This window comes from Chiloscyllium plagiosum, unplaced genomic scaffold (genome assembly GCF_037043375.1).
Source record: "Chiloscyllium plagiosum isolate Xiang-an unplaced genomic scaffold, Cpla_swu_hap1 HiC_scaffold_22, whole genome shotgun sequence".
NCBI classification, from domain to species: domain Eukaryota; kingdom Metazoa; phylum Chordata; class Chondrichthyes; order Orectolobiformes; family Hemiscylliidae; genus Chiloscyllium; species Chiloscyllium plagiosum.
This window is the reverse complement of record NW_028270160.1, coordinates 29,724,750-29,740,127: the sequence shown is the minus strand read 5'-3', so window position 1 is coordinate 29,740,127 and position 15,378 is coordinate 29,724,750. Positions and strand designations below refer to the sequence as shown.

Here is a 15,378-nt window from a genome sequence, read left to right as displayed (position 1 = left end):
GGAAAGAAAAACAAGGAGGAGGAATATCAGATTTGCCACAATTGCATTGAATGTTGGAGCAGATTCAATGGGCTGACTGGCCTACTTCTGCTCCTACATCTTATGGTCTCTCTATCTATGTACATCCTCACATCCCCATCTGAGCAGGCAACACTCATACCTTATCCTTGTTCTACTGTCCTTTCACACCCAACCTTCAAGGTTACCCTCAACAAATGTTGGCCTTTCCATCTCTCTCATAATCCATTACAAACTTCCACACCTCTCCACTTTCTCTGTGCAGGAGAAAATAGCATACGACTGTGGAAGCAGAGACTGATGGGACACAGAGGAAATCAGTGTAAAATAGAGGGGGAGGAGGGATGGGGAAGAGATGAGAAGGGGCGGAACAGTGGCGAGGGGGAAGACAGAGAGGAATGGAGAAGAGATGGAAGGAAAGTAATGTCCTCAATTGATTGGCATCTTGTTAACTATTACTCTGCATCCACCAGCTCCACTGGGAAAGCCGCCTCATTTATAAAGGCTGCAAATGTTAGCTGTGACATGCCTGGAGAGCCTGATCCTCCAGATCCACTGGTGCAAATACATTTTGAGAGAGCTGTTCTTCAGCCTGTAGACTACGCTAGGAGATCCGACCTCCTTTCGGATGTCCATCTCATCTATTGTTTGGATGTAGAGGAGAAGGCAGTAAATGCTATTACTGATGTTGCTTTGGCTGTTGCTGAAGCCATTGACGGTGACATGGCTTCTGCTCTTGTTCCTCAGCAAAGTTGTTTTAGTTCCTTCTAAGCAGTGAGAGGGCTGGCAGTCTGGAAGCAACTGAAAGTACATCAAGTTCTAGATGGTGAAGTGCCTTTCATGAAGTTGGTATCAGCATGTCAACCAGCGACAGTATTCCCTGAGAGATGTGGTTCTGTGAAGTATATTCCCTTGATGCCCACAGCTGTTGCTCTTCAGTGAAGCTCATCAAAGCCTTTCCAACTTATCAGTTTCACCAACAATGCTTTTCCCAATTTTCATTTACCTCAGAATTCTAGTCAGGATAGTTGCAATACAGTATCTTCTTGGCACACTTTACAAGTTCCTAGTTTCCTTTTTGATCACCTCATTAGTCTTCTTAACAGATCCACAGAGGCTCCCCACTTGGATTCTGTCCAGTGAAAGCCAGAAGTAATATTGAGCCAATGTAATTTTCCTTCATTTCTTCACACCTGGCTCTGAAAAGTCTGCTCAGTGATGTTCCAGGCTTCATATTCTATATGAAAATAATTCAAACCATACGACTTCTTCAATTTGTACCGACAAGATCTTACATTAGTCACTCTGGATGGGAATATTGAAAGCACAGGGCTAATGGCATTCCTTTCTGATATATAGGAGCTGTTTTAATCAAATCAAAGGAGTTAGTTTGAGAAAAGCCTGATTTGACACCCCTGACAAAGTTGAAAAACTGTTCTGAAATTTGAAGGAACAGCATGCCTTCCACTGATGTCAAAAAATCATAAAACATCTTATTTTTTAAGTTTTAAGGAAACGTTGCACTATGTTTTTCAAAAGTTATTTGAAAATAATTCATTTTCTTCTGGAGTTATGATGTTTTTATTAATTTATCTGCTGGAAATATGTTCCTATCATATGTTGCTCTCATGCATCTTTTTAATAAATGCATTTATAACATTTTTCACCTCAAACAGGACTTGAGGAGATGTTTCATACTTGAATAAGTGCATGCTATTGAAAGCTTAAGACAAGGATAAATACATTCAAAAGGTATGGAGAACTGGGACTTGCCGATGAGTGATTTAAGAAAAGAAAATTCAATAAATAAGATATGCTCATCTACATAGCTGTCATAATTCTAACTTTGCAAAGCATCTTCAACTAATTCCTTGAGCATGCTTTCATAAACATCTCCTAATTATTTCTATCTTCCTGCTCTAAAACTGATGCATCAGAGCAAAGCCCATTTCTATTCACAGCTCCTCAAACGATGGAAAATAAATAACTATAAATTTGAAAAGTCAGTGAACAACACTTTTCTCAGATTCAAGTTTCAATTTTCTAAACCCTGTATGCTGTTACCTTAATTCACTCTGCTCAAGTTGATTCTGGAGTAGTGTAGCATCATCTGGTGGCTTAGCAGGCTTGGTATGCTTTGAAGGATGAGGAACAGCAGATGCAGGAAGAGGATATGGAACTGGTTGTTTCCTTTCAGAAGCCAAGGAAGCACTGGGAAACACAGATACAGAGATATGTCAGGACAAACATTTCTGTAGCTAAGCTTCAAAAACAAACTTACTGTGTCAAAACCTTAGCTATGACAAGAAATGGTCACTTTAACTTTGAGGGCGGCACGGTGGCACAGTGGTTAGCACTGTTACCTCACAGCGCCAGAGACCTGGGTTCAATTCCCGCCTCAGGTGACTGTGTGTGGAGTTTGCACGTTCTCCCAGTGTCTGCGTGGGTTTCCTACGGGTGCTCCGGTTTCCTCCCACAGTCCAAAGATGTGCAGGTCAGGTGAATTGCCATGCTAAATTGTCCATAGTGTTAGGTAAGGGGTGAATGTAGGGGTATGGGTGGGTTGCGCTTCGGCGGGTCGGTGTGGACTTGTTGGGCCGAAGGGCCTGCTTCCACACTAATGTAATTTAATCTAAACAATCATTTTCAAATCAACTTCTACTATGACTGAAAGCAACTTTTATAAATAATGGAAATGCACAGTCGACCGAACAGCATTGGAGAGACAAACAGAAGTTAAATCTCAGCTAGAATATTGTGTACCATTCTGATTGTCACACTTTCAGAAGGATATGAATAGTTTGGAGAGAACAAAGAAGGGGCTTCTTCTCATCACTGGAAGCAGTTAAAAAGATAGATTGGAGAACTTGAGACTGTTTTCTTGTAGAGGAGATGGCTAACAAAAGATTTGATGGCTGTTTTCAAAAGCCTGAGAGGATGGACAGAATAACTGTAGGAGAAAATTATTGCAGATGGTAGAATCTGCAAACAGCGAATGCTGGAGATCACAGTGGGCCAGACAGCATTCATGGAGAGCAAGGTAACGTTTTGAATCTAGATGACTCTTCAGAGCGGAACCATGCCCTCTCATTAAATGATTGAGAATGAGACAGCACAAGATTTTTGCAAAAGAAGCAAATATGATGCAATGAAAATCTTTTTCACAGAGAGAGTAGCTAGTGTCTTGAACACAGTGCCTGAAAGAGTAATGGAAGCAATTTCTTATGAAGTATTCATGAAGGTATTAGATGATTATTTGTGAAGGGGCAACATTTAGAGTTTTGGGGAAAACACAGGAGAATGGCACTAAGTCATAATACTCATTTAGAAAGCCACTGCAGACATGAGGGCCAAACAGCTTTCCTTTGCATCCTAATTGCTTTGTGATCAATAGTTTTGCTGGATGCATCTCATCCAATAAATTAACCATACTCCTGTTCAAATTCTGATCAGTCAGTTGACAACTTTTAATATTTTCTATTTTTTGTCATACAGTCTATACAGCATGGAAACAAATCCTTCAATCCAACTAGCCCATGCCAACTATGTTCCCAAAACTAATTAGTCCTACCTGCCTGCGCTTGGCCCATACCCCTCCGAACCTTTCCTATTCATGTGTTTATCAAAATGTCTTTTAAATGTTGCAACTGTACCTGCCTCCACCATTTCCTCTGGCAGTTCATTCCACACACGAGCCATTCTTATGTAAAAAAAGATCCCCCCAATGTCCTTTATAAATCTTTCTCCTCTCATGTTAAAAATATGCCTCCATGTTTTGAATTCTCCCACCCGTAGGGAAAAGACCCTTGTCATTCACATTATCTATGCCCTTCATGATTTTATAAACCTCAATAAGATCACCCCTCAACCTCCTACGCTCCAGTGAAAGTCCCAGCCTTTCGACATACTATGCGGATTTTTTATCTCTCTATTTATCCTGCCAGTTTTGACCACAGCAAATTTTATGGTTACTGTTACATATCCTGGAATCCATCAGGCATTTTGTACATGTTCCAACCTGAGGAAACACTTTATGTCAAGTGCTGAAATTGCAAGATTAAATAGGCTGGGGTATTTGCTTTCTTTCAAATCCCTCGACATGCTGGGGACTGGATGAGCTACAAAATTATGTAAGGAATGCAGGAGACACAGACATCTCACCAACCTCTAATATCATACTTGGCTCAGTGGTAGCATTCTTCTCACTGAGTCAGATGGGGTGTTGGTTCAAGTTTCTTTCATGATACCTGAATAAATATTTTCAGCTGACACTTCAATTTATAAGACTGAATGATTTCTTGACCTTGCAGAAATCAAGAGTTGCAGCATGACGATGGCATAGCACCAAAATGACAACAGGGATTAAAAACGCAAAAGCACTCCATTGGCTTTGAGACCTCCTGTGGTCACGAAAAGCATTCGATAAATGAAAACCTTTTTACAGTAGAATCAATTGCCTGTAATGGAGAGAATCTCCGTGGACTATAGTTAATAGTTCTTCACTTTTACAATTTGCTGGTGGCATGTTATTGGGGCCAAAATTTCACCTTTGGACAATGAGTGGGAGAGCCAGGTCCAGAAGCTACTTTCAAATTGCACCAGCTCTCACCAACACCCACCCCAGCCTTTGAAATAGCTGTTAGGTTTGACAATACCATAAAAAGCAGGGGAACTTTCCAAGTGTTTCTTTAATACAACACCACCGAGTCAGATTACATGGTCGCTTTAGCCATGGTTGTTTGTAAAACCTTGCTCATGTAAATTGACTGCTGCATTCCCCAGCATTTCTATAGAAAGTACAAGACAGAGACTGTAACATGCTCAGGAATCACGAAGGATGTAAATCATATTCTTTTTCCGTTCCCTTTCATCTCTTTACTTTGAGTTTTATATTGCATCTTCTAATCGAGGCTAGCATTCTCAGATGTTAGAAATATTGTTTTTTGAAATATTAATTCCTCAAAAGGTTAGAAATAATGCCTGCATTTTGAAATATTAAGTTGAGATTCTCTTTATTTGATCAGGTGCCTTGGATAAAAGCTGAAGTCTCCATGAGATTGTTTGAAGAAATTCTAGACAGCATTTAGATTAGATTCCCTACAGTATGGAAACAGGCCCTTCAGCCCAACAAGTCCACACTGACCCTCCGAACAGTAACCCACCCAGACCCATTCCCCTACACTATATTTATGTCTGACTAATGCACCTAACACTACAGGCAATTTAGCAAGGCCAATTCACCTGACCTACATGCTTTTGGATTGTGGGAGGAAACCGGAACACCCAGAGGAAACCTACACAGACAGGGGGAGAATGTGCAAACTCCACACAGACAGTTGCCTGAGGCGGGAATCGAATCCAGGTCCCTGGCACTGTGAGGCAGCAGTGCTAACCACTGAGCCAACATGCCACCCCACTTCTTGAGCAAACAGTACTATCCAACGCAACTTAACTGAGCATTCATCTCATTTTTGATTTGGGATCTTGCTGTGTGGGTGCTGCATTTGTTTATAAAATAGTCACACAATATTTAAGAGATGCATTAATTAAGTGAATGGGTGACACAGTGGTCAGCACTGCTACCTCACAGCTCCAAGGACCAGGATTCAATTCCAGCCTCGGGCGACTGTGTAGAGCTTGCACATTCTCCCCGTGCCTATATGGGTTTTGTCCAGGTGCTCCCAGTCCAAAGATGTGCAGGTTAGGTGGAGTGGGGACATGATAAATTACCAATAGTGTCCAGGAATGTGCAGGTTATGTGGATTAACTATGGGAAATGCAGGGTTACAGAGATAGGATCTTGGGGAGGGCGCGCAGGGAAGATTGTTTTGAACATCAGTGTGGACTCAATGGGCTGAATAGCCTGCTTCCACACTGTAGGGATTCTGTTTACTTTAAAAGCACTTTGAATCATTGTTTGAGAACTGGACTAAAATACAATATGAATGAGTCATCCATTCCTTCCTACTGTCTCAAAACTAACATAAATAGCTAAACCTATTACATCTATAACCTTTCTCATATACAGGTTGGGGAAGATATCTCCAGTGCTCTGTCTCTGTACACCTGAAGTAGGCAAATTACTGAAACATCCCTTCGCCAATATTCTTGGAACTGCTTTTGAACTGATATAGTAGCTTAGAGCGGGCTAAGATAGAATAGGAAAGATAGGCACACAACTTGTCATTACAAGGGGCCAATCATTTGTAGCCTATGCTGTACCAGCAGTAAAGGTCATCACAAACATTGCATCTATTCTGCTTATTCAATTGCTCAACAGAGTTGGGCATTGAATGTGAACTGAATGGCCTCTTTCTGTGTCATGATAACTATTACAAACTTGAACTGGAAAGTAATTAATGAAATTACTGTGCTGAATGCATATTAATAAATATTTGGATGAATGTGGATGCACATAAATCCTGTCTGAGCTGAGCAAAGGATTGAAACTAATTTCATCCACATTGAGGACAAAAATATTTCTAAACAATTAATGCACAAGGAATGTTGATCCCTGAGTGAAGTGGTCAAAGATTACAGCCCATAAACCATTCAGATTCCTGTGTCAATGAAGGTCTATTATACTGTGAGTCAGTTAATTATCTAGAAGAAATACCCTATTCTTTTTTTTCAAACTCAGTTTCTACACTGATCTCCTGGAGAATTTTTGTCACACAAAAAGACATTATTAACCTGTAAAGTATCAGTTAAATTAGTTTCTATAATCTCAGCAACTCCCACGATTTTCCCTGAGAATCAGGTCTATTGGGACAGCATTGCAGTGGAAAGAGAAACAAGAGGCCAGGGGTGTTTCTGAAGTTGTAATAAACAATGTTTGTCATCCAACACTCACAACAAGAAACAGCAGGTTAACATTCAATTGCTTTTGGAAAAATAGAACCATGTGCTGTACTGACCTAAAATTTAGCACCAAAACAGCTAACACCAAAGTTGCAGCCAACCTAGTAGTTCCTTTGGCATCAATAACATTCCATAACCATGGTGCTATAACTTATTGAAAATTCACTTCCATCTAATAATATGGTTTTTGAAAGGATGGTTATTTGACAGGGCTTATTTAATCAGCATTATTGCACCATGGGAGAAATCATAAGTGATTGCACTTTATGAAATACCTCTTGTATTTTAGACTGATCATCCCAAAATGCCAAAATAAAAGTACACTCCAAAAAATCTCTAATGCAGATCAGCCAGAGGAATACTGTGTCATTTGGCTGTGAAGGCAGAAGAAGTCTGCAACAGCAAGCTGGTCCTACTCATCAATGCTTGATATGTCAAAAATCTTTACCACCAACTGGATGGACAATAATAGTGATCCAAGGGTCAAAACATTCACAAACATGTGTCTGTCAGGGTCCATTTGTGAAATCCTTTAGTAATGGTGGATTGGCAGTGGGACAGAATCAACTGGGAATCCTGGTGAAGAATCGACAAGCAGGTAACAAGATATATGAAGACCATTAGTAATCTGTAACGTCTGTGCGTTTGTTGAAAAAAAATTTTAGATGAGTACCATAGTTGGTTACAAAGTTTCCTACCACTGATATCACTTTGGACAGCATCATGTGTAACTGGCTAGTCCTCTTCGGGATACTGTCTGTTCACCCCAAATGGGAAGGGAGCTTACAAAGGTGCCCAAGAAACAGACTGTCTCAATTTTCCCTGCAAGGGGAACCACATCCTGAGGAACACCATCTTTGCAATTTGGAATATTAAAATACTAAGGGATGATCTGAAGTATGATTGTGAAGATCCTGATATTTTCAAAATGACAACGATGTTCATCATGTCTTGAGTCACAACATCTCAATGATGAAGTAGAGCAGTGGCACAATGGAAACAAAAAAGATGAAAGTGCTGCATTCTAGACCCCATGACATTATGGGTCACTCTACACTATATATCCAAAGACGCCTGGGTCAACAATCAGCATCAAACCTCATGAAAACTAACAGCAGAAACTCAATGACTGTGAGAAGACATCAATTGAGTACCTATGACTTCTTTCTCAGCCATTTAAAGCTATCTCAGGTTTTTAACATTGAATCTTCTACACATCTATTTCAACATGATTCTCTTTGACTGAAGTGTACTGATCCAGGAAAAAAATTAAATGCACTTATCAGGCCATAGAGTCACTGCAATAGCACCAGTATGCAAGATTGATTAAAATCAATGATGGCAAATCATGGATCATTGGCATGGAATTTCTAATTTGCATTCATTGCAGATGGATGACTTCCTGGGCAAGTACATGTGGAACATAAGGCCTCATGCCAATGGTGCATAAAATGTAAAGGGTCAAGGCTGCTATTTAAACAAGGGGCACCAATGAATGGAGAACAGTGTTAACCAACAATAGCAATCACCAAAAATAAAACTACCTCAAAATTTTCTTTGCGTGCTGTAGTTTCAAAGAAAAATACATCTCATTTAACTCAATTGCCTGTGTTTTCAGTTTAACAGTCGACTTTTAATTAATATCACTAACAGATTATCTAGTCATTTTACTTCTTGCTGTGTGTGGTACTATGTTATGCACAAATTGAATTCCATGTTACCCCACATGACAACATAAATTACTTCCAAATTGATTTGCAGCATGACACATTTTGAATGTCTAACGTCATGAAATATGCTATATAAATGCTAATTACTTTTTAAATCAAAGTTCCAATTCTAACCTTTCGATATTTCACACTTTTGAGTTAAATATATATTGACTGATAAAGACTAACCATAACTTCCACTTTACACTGAAAGATATTCCCAACCTACCACAATGCTTCACTGACAGCCCAGGGATCACATTGCTTGAAAAATACATTAAAATAACTTTCATTCATTCACTGGATTCCTCTGTAAATAGGTAACAAGGAGTTTCATTCCTGAAGTCTTTCAGTCATATACAATGACTGCCACATTCACTGTTCAGGCATGAGCAAGGGGGAGAATTTTAGACTTCCAAAACTCCCACCAATATTTTAAATTCAACTCTGCAGTCATTTCCTGCTCAGTCAGAAAACATGAAATATAAACAAAATGAATCTCTGGCCATTTTGTTGTTCTTTTGCAAACATCCCACTGTGCTACTAAAACACAGTCTGCCTCCCTTTAGGAATGTTTACATAAATATTCTGCTTTTTTTCCCCTCGAGTACAATCAGATATGTCTCCAACTTCCAGGCTGATGTAAGGGCTACAGAATTTAGAAGTCTATTGCTAATGTTATTATCACCCATAAAGGCTGAACACTCCTCACAGAGTAAAAGAAAAGTATATTGTACAGCATCTCTAAAGAGCTTTTCATTTTAGTAACTCTTCACAGCAGGTTTATTGACCCAGGAAACTAAGAGTGAGCAATTCCTAAGTTTCCATGAAACGTATGCAAAACCTAATTCCATCTGCAGTTACTACTTCAAGCTTAACTGAACAGCTAGACTGATCATTATAATATGATCTGTCACTATGCACCACTGGGACTAACGTACTGAAGTGGACTGAAGTCTACAAATTTTTGTTAAATCAGTTTCATATTCCAATTATGTTTTACTAGCTTAAATATACATTAAAACAGATACAGAGAATATATCCTACTTACCAAGGCAGAAGTAAGCCAGCTGCGTTGTATTTGAAGTTTAAAATCTTTTCACAATGGACACTGTGGATGCAGTGTGTGTCACAGTGTGTTGCCCACAAACTGTAATGAATTCCAACAACTAATACTGTAACAACGTACAAGTGTATCACTGTTATAAATGACAGAGAGGAACACTTAAAACCAGCCCATTAACAGTTTGTAGAGTTCACATTTGAAGCCACTATTCTTCAATGAAGTGCATTGAAGAGTGACTCACACAAAAGACTACTGGTTATAAAACTGTAGACTTCCTACTGGAGGCTCCTCCCTATTGCATTGTCATGAAAGGTCAGTAACTGACTGACAGCCAACAAGTGCATTTCAGACATCTGAAACTGCTGGCAGGCTATGGGAGGCGGGGTGGTCAGCTGGATAAAACTCTATAGTACTCATAAACTGGGCCCATCCATTTCAATTTGCAGTTCACAGCTGAAGATTCAGATGAAAAGGTTCCATTTACTCTATCTTGTAAGGCTCTCAAATTACAGCATTTACTGTTTTATATGTTCATACCTTTCACCCTTTTAGTGCAATTATTTTGCTATGCTTCAAATGCCTATTTGCTTTTGTTTGTTGTGATTCAAGCAAAATTGAAAATGGTTTTCACTTATTAATCTTAGTAGTTCCTAAAAAAAACTCACTGAACAAAATAAACCAAGCCAATAAGTATATAACCAATCATGGTAAATGAGCAATTCACTATGCTATGTTGATTTATATGACACTGAGCCCTGATTTCAGCTGGGTCTTATTGAGTAAGATACCCGTTAGAAGAGAGGTGTGCAAAAGTCCAAAGTTATTATTGAACAACCTCAAGAATGCAATTAAGTTATTTATTCTCAAAATTGGTTTAATTTTGAAAAATATTTCTGGTCACTAATTCTGCTTCATAGCTCTCATTAGCCCAACTAAACTGCACATAAGTTATGATAGAAAAAATATGCTGATATTAAATGCTGAAAAAGGGTTAATTTCAGAATTACATAAGTGAACAAAGTGAAACTGGAATATGAATAAAGAATCTCATTGTACAAGAAAAATAGAAAACGTATTCTATTTGACAGACACTGAGCTGTAGAGAAACTTTAAAAATATGAGTTCAGAAACACATTTTGCTCTATTCAAAATACATTTGTATTACAAGAACAATTTATTTTCAGAAATTCTATGAAATTTTATCAATATAGAAAAGGGTCACATTTTTCAGTTCAAACTCTGAGTTCAGTCAAATTCATGTATGAACCGATTTTTGAAAGAAAGTGAGAGAAACATACCTTATTTGTGGCTGTTAGTGCAGCAGGATAACAGGCAAATAACATCTGACTGAAGTAATATTGTGGATAATTTTACAGAATCTGTGTAATGACCATTTTTCTACAAGCAATATCTACAAGCCTATTTCAATCTTCAACTATGTATCAATTCAAGCTTTCACCAATAATTCAGTTTCCTTATTCTTTGTTAAGCACAGTTTCACATTAGTTCTTAGTTAATCATTGCTGGTGATGTTAAACTGTTACCTGTAACCTAGCAGACATTTAGTTTTAAAGCTACTTCAAACAATAGCAAATTATTGAAATTCAGAATTAAAATACAATTCTCACTGGACTTTCTGTCAAAAAGCCTTTTGTTCTGAATGTTCGGAAAATAGGTTTGTTTGATAATCAGCGAAGAAGTTTTTATAAGATGTTTTTGTTCATTACTTTAAAAGAGATACAAACCAAAGATTTTTACTCCCTTTAAAGTGGCTGACAAGCTTAAATAAAGTTTCCAATTAAGCAATTAGATGTTAATTTTCAAAGGATTGAATTTCACAGTAAAATAATCTTGAAAAGAAACTTTGGCTTTTCCTTCAAAAGGGTTGACTATCAAAAAATGTCTCCTTTTCTCTAAAGTAGGAAGTTTATGCTCCAGTTGCATTATTACACTTTCGTCCAGGCCATGATACAATGTTTGTCATCTTATTTAAGGAAGGATCTTGAAGGTCTTGTTTGGATAGCTATGGAGAGGATACTTCCTCTAATTGGACTCACTGTTTAAAAATCAGAGGTTGCCCATTTAAAACCAAGATGAGGTGAAATATTTTCTCTGAGGGTTGTGAGTCTTTAGAAATCTTTTCCTACAAGGTGATGCAAGCAGAATTCCTTGAATTTTTTTTAAGGGAGAGGCAGATAGAATCTTGTCAAACAAGAGGTTGAAAGATTTTCAGGGTTGATGGGAATGTCAATTTGAGGTTATGATTATTTAATGTAATTATCTAATTACATGATCTAATTGATTGGCAGAGCAGGATTAAAGGATGAATGGTCCTGATTTGCATGTTTGTAAATGTGGGGCTGGGTGATGATGATGGTGGTGGTGTTAGTGGTTATGAAGGACTGGAACAGAGATCTAAGGTGGGATCAAAGGTATGGAGGTGTGAAGTGAGAAATGTCTCATATCCTGGTTGTGGACTAGAGTGTGGGTGATGGGAACAGCTAGTCAAGATAGATAGTGGCCTAAAGGGTAGGATCAATACCACATGGGTCCATTTCAGGATGTTAGCTGGTAAAAGGAAACATTCACAGTTACAGGTGGAGGTCTGTTTGAAAGGCAGGTCCATAAGACAAGTTATGGGATCCAACAACACTTTTTTCAAGATAAATGTGTGGAGTGTCCACAATAAAAGGAGAATGTCAACCAGGATAGTGTCAGCTCAGAAAGAAGATTTATTGGTCTTTATTGTGATGGAGATGTTGTATAAAAATATGGAAATATTGTTACAACTATATAACATGTTGTTGAAAGCACTAGGAGAAAGTGCATTCCTGAAGAAGGGCTTATGCCTGAAACGTTGATTCTCCTGCTCCTTGGATGCTGCCTGACCTGCTGTACTTTTCCAGCAACACATTTTTCATCATTGTTGAAAGCACGAATAGATTACTGGATAGTTCTAGTCTCTTTACTTAACAAGGGATATACGTGTATTGAAAGTGTTGCATTGAAAGTTCACAGAAGGTACACTCAGCTGATTCTGGGATGAAAGTGTTGTCTTATGAGGAAGGATTGAACAGGTTAGGCCTATATTGTTTGGAACTTGGGAAATGAGAGATGATCTTATATAAGACATTGAGTGGCTGAATAGGTTAGATGTCAAGAGGATATCTTCTCCATATGAGGAATACTGGTACTAGAGGCACAATTTAAAATGTACATGTCTTTCATTTCAGATGGAGATAATCATAGAATCATACAGTACAGAAGAGGCCCATCAGCCTATCAAGTCTATACCACCAAAAACATACCATATACACCAAGCTCACTTTTTCACACTTGCACCATAGCCTTGAATATTATGACACTTCAAGTGCTCATATACGTACTTTATAAAGGTTATGAGTTATCCTGCCTCAACTACCCTCCCAGACAGTGTATTTCAGACTTCTACCAACTAGTGGGAGAAAATATTTTTCCTTAAAACCCCTCTAAATGTCTTGCCTGTTACTTTAAAATTATGTTCCCTTATTATTGAGCCTTTGGCAATGGGGAATAGCTGCTTCCTATTCACCCTGTCCATGAATCTCATATCTCATGCACCTCAATCAAGTCTGCCCTCAACCTCCTCTGTTCCAAAGAAAATCATCTGAGCTTATCCAGCCTCTATTCATAGCTGAAATGATCCACCTCAGGCAATAGCTTGGTAAATCTCCTTTGCATCCCTCCCATGCAATCACAATCTTCCTACAGTATGGTGACCAGATCTGCACACAGTACCCCAAGGAAGAATTCTTTGTCAGAGTGGGTCAGTAAGTTTTGAAATTCTCTACCCTAGAGAGCAGTGGAGGCTGAATCATTGAGTATTAAGGAGGAGAAAGTGAGGACTGGAGATCAGAATCGAGAGTGTGGTGCTGGAAAAGCATAGCAGGTCAGGCAGTGTCCAAGGAGCAGGAGAATCAACCTTTCGGGCATAAGCCTTTCATCAGGAATCATTCCTGATGAAGGGCTTATGCCCGAAATATCAATTCTCCTGCTCCTTGGATGCTGCCTGACCTGCTGTGCTTTTCTAGCACCACACTGTTGACTCATTGAGCATTAAGGCTGACCTAGGCAGAGTCTTGATTGACAGGGGCATTGAGTTATGGGGAGTAAGTAGGAAACTGGAATTAAGGCCACAAACAGGTCACCATGTCTTACTGAATGGAGGTGCAGACCTGATAGGCTGAAAAGCTTACTCCTGTATCTATTTCTTATGAGCCAGCATCTCCAATGATAGGTTTTAAAGATCCAATAGTAAATTCAATTCAGAAGCTAACACAGAGAATTAAAAGATGTAAACAGTTCATTTTAGGAAATTCTCTTCAATTCTCTCCAGTAATTTTCCTCCATCCTACATCTCTATGATTTCATAAGCACTGAAACCCTCACCTTACACAAGTGGGAGTCAAATCTGAGTCTTGATAGTGAATTATAGCAAGTTATTTGAATGGAAACTAAACCCAATCTTGTCCACATGATAAGTGAATGTGCAGGTATTGTTACAGTCAAGAATGGAAACCCACATCAACTCAAGCACCAAACAGTTTATACTTTTCGCCAAATGGGCTGACTCAGCACATACAAGGGACCAAACCTGAGTCTTCCTGATCATAGCAGCTTAGCTATTCGCTGGTCAAAGCCAACCAATAATTGGATGGAAACATGATCATTTTGGAAACATGATCATCAGACGCATTATTGTTCAGATGTTCATTAACAAAAACACTCTGCATCTGCTTCCAGCTTTAGAAGATATGCTGCAATGAAAATATCTTAAATCTTAAGTGTCCTTAGACTAGCAGTAATACTCAACATGTAAATTTCCATGATTGCAAATTTGTTTGTGGAACAGAACAAGAACATCTCATCCACATCTCATCCATTATTTTTAGTGCAAATCAATAAAAAGATTGGATGTAAATACAGTTCTGGGATATACATTTCTTTAACTTTTTCAATTGTGTTTTTACGTTTAACCTAAGAAATGTCCAAAACAAAAAGTATACCATGTGGACTGCTTGAGCTCATGTTGTGGCCTCAAGTCTTTCAAGAGAGTGAAATAGTGTTGGGCACAACTCCTGATGTTAACCCTCCAATTGCAGTTGCAATAAGTCCACAAAACCATTAACACAATTACACCATGCTGAAGTTTTTAGCCATTGCACAGTGGCATTTATCAATCTTACTGAGTTCTGATGCCAGTTGAATGTCACTAACTTCTTGCAGTATCTTGAAATAGTATATAATTTGCAATATTGGAAGACTGACAGCACTTCAAAAGCATTTCAATGAACATAGAACAGAGAACAATAAGCACAGAACAGGCCCTTCGGCCCACGATGTTGTGCCGAACATTTGTCCTAGCTTAAGTACCTATCCATGTACCTATCCAATTGCCGCTTAAAGGTCACCAATGATTCTGACTCTGCCACTCCCACAGGCAGCACATTCCATGTCCCCACCACTCTCTGGGTAAAGAACCTACCCCTGACATCCCCCCTATACCTTCCACCCTTCACCTTAAATTTATGTCCCTTTGTAACACTCTGTTATACCCGGGGAAAAAGTCTCTGACTGTCTACTCTATCTATTCCCCTGATCATCTTATAAACTTCTATCAAGTCACCCCTCATCCTTCGCCGTTCCAATGAGAAAAGGCCTAGCACTCTCAACCAATGACTACAG

At 38.8% G+C, this 15,378-nt stretch overlaps 1 protein-coding gene across 11 annotated transcripts in view; it reads right to left on the bottom strand.

The window, feature by feature from the left end:
• Nucleotides 1-15,378, bottom strand: part of LOC122547955 (uncharacterized) — a 281,415-nt gene that overhangs the window by 171,901 nt on the left and 94,136 nt on the right. For all 11 annotated transcript variants that reach the window (XM_087998904.1, XM_087998907.1, XM_087998903.1 and 8 more), the window contains one exon: nucleotides 2,083-2,229. In XM_087998904.1, coding sequence (XP_087855030.1) covers nucleotides 2,083-2,229 — 147 coding nt within the window. The remainder of the gene's footprint in view (nucleotides 1-2,082; nucleotides 2,230-15,378) is intronic.